The sequence below is a fragment of the Micrasema longulum genome, unplaced genomic scaffold, assembly GCF_059751315.1.
Source record: "Micrasema longulum isolate JH-2025_06_02 unplaced genomic scaffold, ASM5975131v1 h1tg000343l, whole genome shotgun sequence".
In the NCBI taxonomy this organism is placed as follows: domain Eukaryota; kingdom Metazoa; phylum Arthropoda; class Insecta; order Trichoptera; family Brachycentridae; genus Micrasema; species Micrasema longulum.
Genome location: NW_028277546.1, coordinates 863,985 through 875,949, shown reverse-complemented (window position 1 = coordinate 875,949; position 11,965 = coordinate 863,985). Strand labels below are relative to the sequence as shown.

Genomic DNA, 11,965 nt, shown 5'->3' with positions numbered 1-11,965 from the left:
TTAGCTTATCAAGATAGATAAAGATTATTGAAAATGCAGTTTGTTTTATGTGAAATAGAACCAGAATAATTCCAGTGCAGCATTTTTGACTAGATGGCTACTTTTAAGTAAATAAATCTGAAATTGATTAGAGATAAGTCTGCTTCGTAGTGGTGAGTTCATTCGAAAAATGTACAAAAAGTTAAATGAATAAAACAGATGATACGTAAGCCGTTCTTTTTTTATCGAATAACGTTATTTGTGAATTTTAAAATGCGGTATTGCTACCAATTGCTGCGAGAATTATCCAATAAATTTAATTACAGGTTTATTATGTTACGAGTGAAAATTAATTTAAATTCGAACTACTGATTGGATTGGAAAACATTATGCAAATAAGCTGTAGTAGATAGAAAACAGTTTACAAGTACTGTATATTCTCCGCAGTCTGTATATTGATATTATGATACCTGTTTTTATATGTCTAATAAAGGAATTAAACATTAATACTTAATTTGCCGTAGATAAAATGCATTCTATGATGTTTTTTTATAAAAATTTCACCCATTGAATTTATATGTTTATCGTCATAGTTTAACAACATTTTTAACTAAATTATTCATATTATTATTTTTTACAAATACAATGACGTGAAATTTTGAAGGACATAAGTGGCAATCAAAAACGCATTTTCTCAATCTACTCATCAACTTCAATTACAATCCTTAAATTATTGTAATATCCGGTAATTGTTGCCTTTAAAGAAAAATCAACGCATTTTGAAAAAGATGACTTTAAAATATTATTTTGCCGATTTTACATCGATGGATGCATTAATTTATTTGTAAAAATAAGAAATGTTTTTCAAAATCGTCAGATAAATATAAAATAACGCAACATTAAAAGTACAAGGTGACTAATTTATTATTTGCAACAAACGAGATTCGAAAAAAAGGTTTTAAAGTTCACCGTTTAATTCGAAGTTTTACTTATCTAGTTATAGAGCAATTATATTTTTTTCATCAAAAAAATAATAACGGAAAGGGTCTTATATACATTAACTCACACTTAAATTAACAAGACGTGTTTTTAGGTATCTCAGTTTTTCATTCTCAGCTTTTATTTTAAAAAATGTTTAAAAGCTTCGGTTAGTATTTCCGTTTTTAAGGATGATTTTCAATAGTTTTTGTACTGACAATTTTTCTGCGGTTTCAAACGCATTTTAGTTTATGACACGTCCACAAAATACACACAGCAAACCATATGTTTGTACAGGATCCTTTATGTTTCGTATACTATGTTTGTATGCACATTGGTGAAGCTAATAGTGACGAGGGACAATAATAATTGAAAATCTAATCAAATCTGAACACGTTCATCCATTGGCTGCGTGATTAGCTTCACTGCGGATTGTTTACACTAAATCAATACAGAATGCGTTAGTACCTACTGCTTTTTGATCAATCAATCTCCGGAATCTGATTATAAATCACAAACATTAGTGGGATTCAGTTTGTACGTACATATTTAATAATTTGAATAAATTAAATTAAAATAAAATAATGATAATTGATGAAAATCCTGGCTTATAAACTAAAGTCTATTGTGATTTCACTGTAACGCTTGCCCACGTATTATTTAAAGCGAATGTAGATTAAGAATGATACAAAGTAAAAATTGCTATGATATAAAGCAACCTGAACCATTCAGTGACACAATATAAGAAAAATAACTCTAATTGTTTTTTATTAGTTATTTTAAATTTATAAAATTGATGAACACAAAACACAATTTAAAAATTACGCCTTCTTACTTTACCTAAAAATATTATTGTGAGTTCATATTTAAAAAAAAAATTACATTAGCATCTATTATAAATTATTGAAAAATGGGAATAATAGAAGCGATAAAATACTGCTTTTTCAAAACACTATATTATTTTATCATGATAGGCTTTGATGTTTTAAAAGCCGGTTTTAAATGTACTTTGGTGAGTTTTTCAGTTTTCGGTGCATTTTAACACTGGCAAAAAACAAAATGCCATGTAGGGCGAATATCGTGTTTTGAAAGAACAATCCAAAAAAAAAAAATATTAATGATTTGAAATATTTATTTTTATCTTTAAAAATAAATCTTAACTTAATACAAACTAAAAACGAAAGTCAATTTAAACTAATCCAAAAATTAAATGAGTAAACAAAAATTAATCTAACAGTTGAATAAATGATTTACTCAAATTAACAATTTACCCTTCTGATGTGAAAACCATCGCGACGCAAAGAACTCGTGAGAAATGTTTAAAAGATTTTGTTATCAAAATCGTTAATTAAATAAACAACTCTTTTCGCAAGAAAATGCTCAGATAAGATTAAATCGTAACCTCATATTCACATTTCCAAGAAAATAATATTTACCAAACGGATTAAGTTCACGATTTCCGGAAAATTCTTAGAAGATAATAGAAAATATATACCGAAGTATGCATTTATTAAAAAATAGAAAATACAAACTCCAGTATAAAAAGAGTTCTGATTTGTAGTCCTTCGTGCATTCGAAAAGAGTCTTTACCAGTTAAAATACGTTTTTACTTTATTTAAAAATGAGGGTTTTGGCTTTGTTTTTTGTGTTGGTTGTAGTGTTTTGCATTGCAGTAAAAGGATTATGTATTAATGACGTTTGTAATAATGAATGTGTTTCAAAAGGATACGATTCTGGAAAATGTGAATCTGACGGATTGTGTCATTGTCAAAAAAATGGTAAAAATCATGTTTATAAAATCAGACATTTTTTTTCAAAATTTCAACGTCACTTCTAAATATTATAATCATTTTATTACTGTTACCCACTGTTCAATTTGTATTTTTTTTAGAACTGCGCAAAAAACGTGTAAAACAAGGTTGCAGTGTATATTGAGGCTTTACTGAAATAATGCATTAAGTCATTCAAACAAGTTGCGGCACAATCGCATTTAAAGCATTTTTCTTCTTTCAACGCATTAAAGTAAATTCTAAAAAAGTAATTATTTGTTTCAGGAATACTTAAAGAGCTGCCAAATGAAACTATAAAAGACGTATTTGAAGATGAAAGCAGTAAGTATGTTCAAATGTTTCATACGCGTATTTTGAATTAATAAAACACATAAGTCTTTTTCAGTATATCAGTCAAAATAAAATTAAAAGGAGTATTTCCCGTAAAAAAAAAAATATATTAAAGAAGTTAATCCTGAATTTTATATTAATTTTTAAATGTTATATCAAATTGTTTCTCGATTTAATCAATTAAATGCAGATACTATTATTTTTTACATTTTTAAAATACAAAAAAAAAATTTTTCTTCATTCGTACAATAAAAAAATAGCTCTGCTGCTATGATTTACACCAAGACAAATTAATTATAGCATAATATGTATCATTCATCTCTTATAAAACGTTCAAAATGAACGTGGTTATGCAGGAAGCAGCCAGCCATAGAAAAGTGAAACTGAGATTATAGCACCTTTATGAAACGAGTAAATAATTAAATCTACACAACAGTTGAAATGTTTTTGACTTTTACAAATGAAAACAAAGAAAACATTAGTTTTTTTTATTGAAAATAATATTTTTATTATGTATTTGACCAGTTTTAATATTTTTTAATGTACCGTCAGATTTTTCTAGTGCTGTGAGTGTTTTTAGCAAATTGAGAAATGCCGTTTTTGTGATCGACACTATTTTCAGAGGGTGATTATTACAGTTTTATGTACTTAAGCGGTCTTTTTTTTAATTAGCAGATCATAGAATTGACCTTACTGCACTCGATAAAACCAATTTATTATTTTTTTCAATATTGTGGACTGGCTGTTTTTTGCATAACTACGTTTAATTATACTTCGCATAAACGTACGATTGTTGTATTTTTTATCTTTTTTTAAAGGGATCCCTCTGAGTGAAACAAATGCCCAGGAAAATAGTGGTAATCCTCAAGGTTAGTCTACGTTTATTCTGAGTCCTTTTAGTAATTTTTTGTTTTCTGAAACTATGAACATTAAAATTAAATACAATATATAAAATAAAACAGCATTTACTGCACCATCTCGGCTAAGACGCGTCGTAGCCTTAACGACGCGACGTTGAAGTAAACAGACGCTATGACTGACATACGATAGTCGCATTTTTTAAATATTTATTTCTTAGAAAAACAAAAACCTTTTTTTGGAAAACAATGAAAAACAACAAAATCAAAAAATATTTATATTAAAATACCAATGTTCTTAGTACTTTTAAATGTTTGTAGTCAGGCTGGATTTCCTCCCTAAGGAGTTGTATACAAATTAAGATCTAAATAACTCCCTTGGGAAGAAATTCAGTTTGACTACAAAAATTTCCAAGTACTTATAATTAAACTAACAGGTATGAGAAGAAGTATAATAATAGAAAAAATATTTTCAGGTGTTGCTTTGTAGATAAAATGGTGCAGCCGGATGTTTCTCACCCACAGGATCTCATCCAAAATTTTAAGCCCTTTTGCTTGACAGAAATCAGACATATGAATGTTTAAACATAAACAGAATGTTAAATGTTACACAGTCTGTAAAGTGGCCACTTAAACCAGCCAATGAAAGTTCAAGCCCTGTAAATGCCTAAATTTCCATATTCCCTTTCAAAAAATGTTTTATTCTCTGTTGCAACAAATTTATACTACTAATTAATTCAAATCCTTTTTTATAGTACACAGATAATGCAATATGAAGACAAGATGATCAGTCTTACGCTTAGAATGGCAGTCCATAAATTATAATAAAATTTTGAAGAATTTAAAATGCTATTTTTTTTTCAGAAAATCCATTTATTAGTCCAAAAATCAGCCGATTGTTCAATATATGTTACGATTACCAATGCAACTTTAATTGTAGACAGCGAGGAAAGCGGGGTGGATATTGCAGTTTTGGAGTCTGTTACTGCTATGGGTGAAAGAAAATAATCAAGCTGAAACTTAGAATACATTTGTTTATGTAATTGAAAGTTAACAATTTTCTTTATATGCATTTATATTTCTTTAAACTTTTTATCGATAGTCTAATGCATTAAAAAAAACGTGTGTTGATTTTGAAATAAAATATTTGAAACCAAAACAAAATTTATATTAATCGCAATCATATTTATTTATTCTTAAATTAATTCCTGATACCATAAAAATATTAGCAACACTCACACATACACAAACAGAACAAAATATAACTGGGCTAGTAATCCTTTGTAATAACTCTCAACAGAATGCGAGATCACAAGAAAAACTTAAAAGCAAACATAAATATTGGGAAAACAAACTTGAATAAAATAAAGCAGGTATTTACGCAAAATAATATAGAAAACCATTGCAAAACCCTTCTTTTAAATATCGAAGCTTTACAGTCAGAATCCAATGAGTCATTAAAACAAGTTGCAAGATAATCGCATTGAAAGCTTTTTCATTCTTTCAACGCATTATTTCTACTGAAGACTGTTGACTTAATGCATTCTGTCAGTATGACCTCGATATGATTAAAATATTTTTTAATGTAGGTGCAAGATGTTGATTTCACATTAAATGCTTTGTCAAGAATAAAGATTACTCTTTGGAAATTGAAAAAAAAAACATGTTTGACAAATAATACGTTGAAAGATTAAAAATGCTTTAAATACGATTGTGCCGCAAATTTTTTGAATGACTTAATGCATTCTATCAGTAAAGCCTCGATATACACTGCAACCTTGTTTTACACTATTTTTACGCTGTTAAGAAAAAAATAATTAGAACAATGTGTAACAGTAATTATACTATCTGTTTTTAGAATGAAATACGTTGTTTTTTTAATCGGCTTATAATATAAATTTTACAGGAATGGGCAGTATCATTTTTACGATTTTTAAAATTATTTTGAAATCATGTCGTATATTAAAAAAACTAAGAAACTATAAATTGTAAATAACATAATTTTTAAAAATTCTAGATAGTTTTTTTTACAAGAAAACCTATCCAACATTGTTTTGAGAATACATTTTTACACAATACTGTGTGGAACGTAATTCTCGTGTAAAAATATATTCCAATGTATATGAGTATTTCGTCGACATTCACTTTAAGTCACTTACCCAAAAAACACCATTTTGAGAAATCGGAATTCAAAAGTTTGGAGACTAAGGAAAAATCAAATTTTCAGGTTTTGGAAGTTTTATGCATATATCGCAATTTTTTATTTTTTAAAAATTAATCTCATTGGTAACTTTTTCTTTCAGATAAATTTTTATATACCTGGGTTGGTATTAAAAACACATTTAAAAAGCGGTAAAGCGCGTTTTAACGTGCTAAATACGCGTTATATCGCGTTAAAAATGCATTGGGAATATCAGTCCTTGAAGGTTTTTATTATAGAAAGGTTGATTAAATTAGGTTAAGTGACCTTTGCTTGTTCATAATCTGGGCAACGATGCAATCCTAAAAATTAAGTGATCGCAAGGAAATATTCTAAATAATTATTGAAATATGTTTAGAAGTATGTTTTACATAAATAAATATTTTTTAAATGTTAATTATTTTATGTTTTATAATACAAACACATGTTTTTGGAAGATAACTATCATACCTAAAAAAATGTAAAAATCTGCCTAAACTGACAATACATTCTATCCGCCGTTAGTGATTTATGCTTGCTGAGATTTTATTGAAGGTCCCGCTACTGTTTTTCGCTATCAACAAACGATTTCGATTCGCCTCTTAAACTGCAAAATTTTACGCTTTAAATGGCATATTCAACTCAAAACTGACTTTTTTAGGGTTACTGACAGTTGCTTGAGCAGTGACGCTTTTAACGCTTTTTTTGGAAATCTAGATTAAAGTGTTTATTTATTTAATTATTTTTTTATTTATAAATTTCATTAAAAGTACATATTTTTGTAAAATTCTACACAAATCTACTTTTACACACTGTAACTCTCCAAAAAAGAAACAAACTCTTGTGCTTAGAGACTGACTTACCCTGTCACATCCGAAACCACGATAATCAGTATGAGCAAGAAGACATATTGGCACATTAAAATATTTTTTTAAACGAATGATATTTTAAAACATCAAAAAAAGCAAATGGTTGCTTACTTCTGCAAGGGTGAAACGAGGAGAGGGAAGGGGAAGTCTGATACTGCGCCGCGCTTCCCTCACTTTTCCTCTGCAGACGTAAGCAACCATCTGTTTTTTAAAATATTTTACATCTAAAAAATATTTTTTAATATATTCTAATATGTCTTCTTGCCCATTCTGATTATCGTGATTTCGGATGTGACAGGGTTTAAAGAACACCCTGTAAAATATAGGTGGGATACGCACAGATACGAACAATGGGTAGTGTAGTACCAAAACTGTACAATTTAATACCAGCTGAAAATCGTGAAGAAAAAATCCTAATTTCATTAAAAAAAATAGTCAAAAAATTATTAAACAGCAAGAGAAACTTAAGTGTATAAATATATTTTATTCTTCAATTACTATTAAACTATGTACTTACTTATAAATTTAAAAAAAAAATGTAATGTAACCCGCAGACAAGCTTCGGCTTTGCGGGAATAAAAATACAATTATGTATGTTAAAATGAATAAAAATTAAAAAAAAAAAAAGATCAATGATCATGCCAAATAGGTATAAACATGTTTTTATTTGTGAGTTTTATGTGTTTTTATTATGTTTTATATGTAGTTGAGATTAGGATTTCATTATTTTTAATTAAAAATGATATAAAATGTCTCCCTCGGCACGGGATTCCCCAGTGAAAGAACATTATATTTAATGTAATAAAATCATACATACAGGTAAAATGAATCAATATAATAAATTCAATAAATAAATAAGCTTTATACTCATTTTGTTTTAATAAAAACAATGTAAAATACTTTGTTTTTTCTACCATTAAAATGTTCGAAACTTCTGTCATATATTTCTAGAAATCTTTGTTCTAAAGGCTGATAGATTGAGCGATGTGGATTTATGTGAAAGCATAAAAGAATGTATTTGGCCTCTCATACAAACAAATGTGGCTTTTATTATCCTCGTAGGAGTATTATTATTATGAGTTCATGCAGCGACCCAGGAATCCAAACCTACGATTTCTATTTATACTCCCCCAAATTATTCCCATAGCCACAAATATTACAAATAAAATGTATCCCCTGGAATTTCCGAACTTCCGAACTGTTAAAGTTCATTATAAACGTTAAATTATAATCAATAAAATAATTTGTCTCGCCGGTCTCAAATGAACATCACATATTAATACATATTTATATTTTGTTGTTGTGTTGACGTCGGCGGCAGCGAGGTCGCGTCGCGCAGCGTGGTGAAATTAATTTCATGTTTTAATAAAATGGTTCTTACGATCGAAATAAGAGTAAAAATATAAATACAAATTGTTATACTTAAAAGTAAGTAAATATTCGTATATTTTATTTATTTATAAATACGTCTAATGGGAATTTTTAAGAACACATTTATACATAGAAAATTATTATAAAGGAAAGTAGAAAGATACAATGGGATATAGTAGACTTGGTGGGAGTGGAATATATATAGTATATAACCACATAACGGCTTTTCTATGTCAAGCGGTTTCGAGACGTACTTGTCTCTTCGTCAGGACATCTTCACCACAGTAGTTGCACAAACATATTATAACACCAACGTGCTGGTAAAAAGCATGATATTAGAAGCTAAAATCAACATGCACTGATTATATTTTTTAAAAGACGTTTAATCATGTGGTAACAAAAGTTGGAAAAGGGGGAAAAAAAGAGGATTATCAATTTACTAGATAAAGAACGACCATTACAATTGAACATAGTATATTGAAAGGTTATTTCATTATTCATAAAATGGACATTATCTTTAAAGGTCTTTCTGATGGGAAATATTTTCAAATTATTTACTTTTAAGCCACTGTCATTGGTATTTGAACTCCCGTATCCTTATAAAAGTCAATATTAATAATTGATTCGGTGATCTGAGAATTGGAATTAAAAAGTGTGCTGACGAAGAGACGGGCACGTTTTGAAACTGGTATACATAGAAAAGTCTATAAGTTGTTGGTTGTAAAAAAATTCTTATAAACATAAAGTGTAATAGGAACTCGATCAGATTTTGAAGTAAAATTTTAAAATTTTCGAAGTTATTTTTAATCAAAACATTTGTGCTCAGCAAGATGTGTGGGTCTTTTTTTATTTATTTTTTGTTGATGTGAACTGCAAATATCGGAATAGGGATTATGTATTTACTCGTATGTATAATCAAGTAAGACTGCGGTCCCAGAAGACTCGTCCGAGTACCTCTCAAGGCGATGGACAGTAGATACAACACTGTACGTGGCTACTCTGGGACTTGGCCACTAATAATGATGGACGTACAAACGTAATGTGCTGTCAATATGTCTGCGAGGTAATTATTGGCCGGTCAATCTTTGGCAGAATCGAGATATTGACTATGTATTATTTTAGAAAAATACATTATTTTTCAAAAATGGTTTAGTCGGGACGAAAAAATCGTTAATATGATGAAGGTACCTACTATTTTTTCGGTTGTAGTTTAGGACAATGTGAACGCGTACGCCTTTTTATTTATGCATCCAGTATTCAAATAAGCAGTGTCACATTGTTCAAATGACAGATCTTTTGGTTTATTATGCTGAATCCTTCACATTTTTCGTACGAGAAATGGACATTGTTTACGGTTGGCGCGCTTTAATCATATTCCGAGGAACTCCGCCGCCATCGCCATACTCCAACGGTGATGGCATCCGATGGATTTAAATAATATTTGAATAACGTCAATACACAAACAGACTCACAATGGCGTCCGAATATGAAATGTGCGCCCAATAATGTATGTTGCTCTCAATTCGCAGGGTCAGATATTATTAATGCCAGCTCGGCCATGTCTTGCTCGAGGAGCCATGTAACTTCGTAAAGCTGTAGTTAGAAACCCAGTATTATTATTACATTCTACATCACAACTACCTTATTTAATTCATAGATCATTATACCTCTATGAGTAATGATTTTTTGTATTGATTGTGTATTGATTGTTTTTGTATTGATGTCATTTGCATTGCAATTTGCTTTGTATTATTAAATACAAATTTGTAGGTCATATTCTTAACGTTTGTAAGTAAATCAGTAACTAATATTATAAGCGATGACTAATTGCCATATCCCAAAAAGCGATATAGTTATCGATTTTAAATATCAAAGGAATCGATTAGACACTGCAGCAAATTCGATTAAAAAACCAGTTATTAACACAAGACAGAAAATCTTGCTAAAAGTGAAAGTAAGTATAAAAGAATTTTTTATTATAAGATCTTTAGGTTTCTTTCCATTATTTATAGTTATGTCGGTTTTCTTATAGTTTTTTAAAAATAGTTTTTTTAATTTTTTCATGTTTATCTAGTATTAAAGCTTAAGTTTTTTTTTTAAAAACGTTATTCTTTTAAAAAAAAATATTATGTTTAAACCAGTGTCACCAGTTTTTAGACTTACTTTATTTTTTTATTAATGTATTATTTTAATACACTGCATGATGTGAATAATTAAAAAGGATGACGAGTCTAGAAATAAATATATCTTGTATGTTATTTTTATACGTATGTCCAGTTGCCTGTCATTGTTCCTTAATAAAATAAATAAATACTAATTCTCAATCGTGTACATTAGTTTTATTTATTAGAAAAGTAATTCGATTTTGTAAAAAAACTTTTATTATATCCTCATTTTGGAGCTCTCTTACTAAAAACTGCGTGTAAACTCTCATTTTTCCTCATCAGAAGGAATCACGCTTGTACCATTTCGGCAGATCTCATGCAAAGCAGGTAGACATGATCCTGGAATACTTGCTGAGCGAGCCTCCCCAGAATAACAGTCCAGAGTTTCGCTGAACGCAGAGTAAGATAGACATCTCAATAACCGAGATATGAAATCTGCAATGGATTTGGCCGAGGGATTGGAACGGCTGCAATCATTCATCAAACCCCGCCCGGTATTGCCAGACGATGGAAGTTGTCAAGTTTTTGTGATATACGGCCATCACCCGTCGCACAGTGTTTCGTTTCATACAAGCTAGAAACTAAAAATTCTGAATGTACTTTTAACTCACGTATGCGATTCACTTAATCCTAAAAAGAGTTTTTTTTTACTAAATATGTAATAATAATTCGTTTTATAAAAAATATGTCACATTTTGTTATTATAAACGAAATAAATTTTCTGAAAATTGATATCTGCATCCAATAATGTATTTAATGATCATAAATAATTGAAATTATTACTTTAATTCTATTGACTGATAAATCGGTCAACCTATAAAATAAATCATTGAAAATTATATTAGATACTTAGGCATAAAATAAAGATTTCACCCGAGAGAACTAATCTGCCTTCACTTGTTTTGTCAGAATAACCATTTTACAGCTGATTTTATTATGTTAAACACGAAAACTCAAAGGGTTTAAATAAATTTAAAAGTTTGACATTGTAAGGAACACAGAAGTGAGGCAACGGACACAGCAACCCTTGGTATCTACTGTCATCCAGCGAAGGCGTTTTGGCTGGCAAGGCCATATACTACGTATGCCTTCCGAGAGCTTTAACCATGCTTGTCTATGTTACAAGGCATCAGGTTCTCGGCGTCCTGGTCGTCCACTGTTAACAATTTGTCGACAGTTTGCGTCAGAGTTGCGGTATGTGGACTTGACTTGGGAGGATGTACGGGAGGTTGATCGATTGGCCGGAGGCAGATTATGGAATCCATATGCTCCACATAGGGAGCGGATATGGTATGATGATGATAAAACTTGAAGGTCTTTAAATAAAACATTTTTTTAAGTGATTTTCAAATAGATGTATTTTGAGAAATATAAAAAGAGCGTCATAAGGGGAAAGTGCAATCAGAATACAAAATAAAATCAACATACGAGAGAAAAGAAAGTACAA

At 29.4% G+C, this 11,965-nt stretch overlaps 1 protein-coding gene across 3 annotated transcripts; it reads left to right on the top strand.

Annotated features, from left to right (window-relative positions):
• Positions 1 to 2,498: 2,498 nt before the first annotated feature.
• LOC148282287 (uncharacterized) lies at positions 2,499 to 5,098 on the top strand. Of its 3 annotated transcripts, none has more exons than XM_088225344.1 (4): positions 2,500 to 2,735; positions 3,012 to 3,068; positions 3,896 to 3,946; positions 4,799 to 5,098. In XM_088225344.1, the coding sequence occupies exons 1-4, from the start codon at positions 2,579 to 2,581 to the stop codon at positions 4,930 to 4,932; spliced, it is 399 nt and encodes a 132-aa protein (XP_088081470.1). In that variant the 5' UTR covers positions 2,500 to 2,578; the 3' UTR covers positions 4,933 to 5,098. The 3 variants fall into 3 exon arrangements, with proteins under 3 accessions (XP_088081471.1, XP_088081470.1, XP_088081473.1); XM_088225347.1 differs by having other exon boundaries at positions 2,644 to 2,735; positions 3,012 to 3,072; XM_088225345.1 differs by lacking the exon at positions 4,799 to 5,098 and having other exon boundaries at positions 2,499 to 2,735; positions 3,012 to 3,072; positions 3,896 to 3,928.
• Positions 5,099 to 11,965: the final 6,867 nt, after the last annotated feature.

What these genes read in the sequence shown, in the direction of transcription:
- LOC148282287 (XM_088225344.1), top strand. Translation starts at nt 2,579, where the DNA reads ATGAGGGTTTTGGCTTTGTTTTTTGTGTTGGTTGTAGTGTTTTGCATT. An exon ending in GTGTCATTGTCAAAAAAATG is followed by an intron (nt 2,736 to 3,011) that starts GTAAAAATCATG and finishes TATTTGTTTCAG; the next exon opens with GAATACTTAAAGAGCTGCCA. An exon ending in AAATAGTGGTAATCCTCAAG is followed by an intron (nt 3,947 to 4,798) that starts GTTAGTCTACGT and finishes TTTTTTTTTCAG; the next exon opens with AAAATCCATTTATTAGTCCA.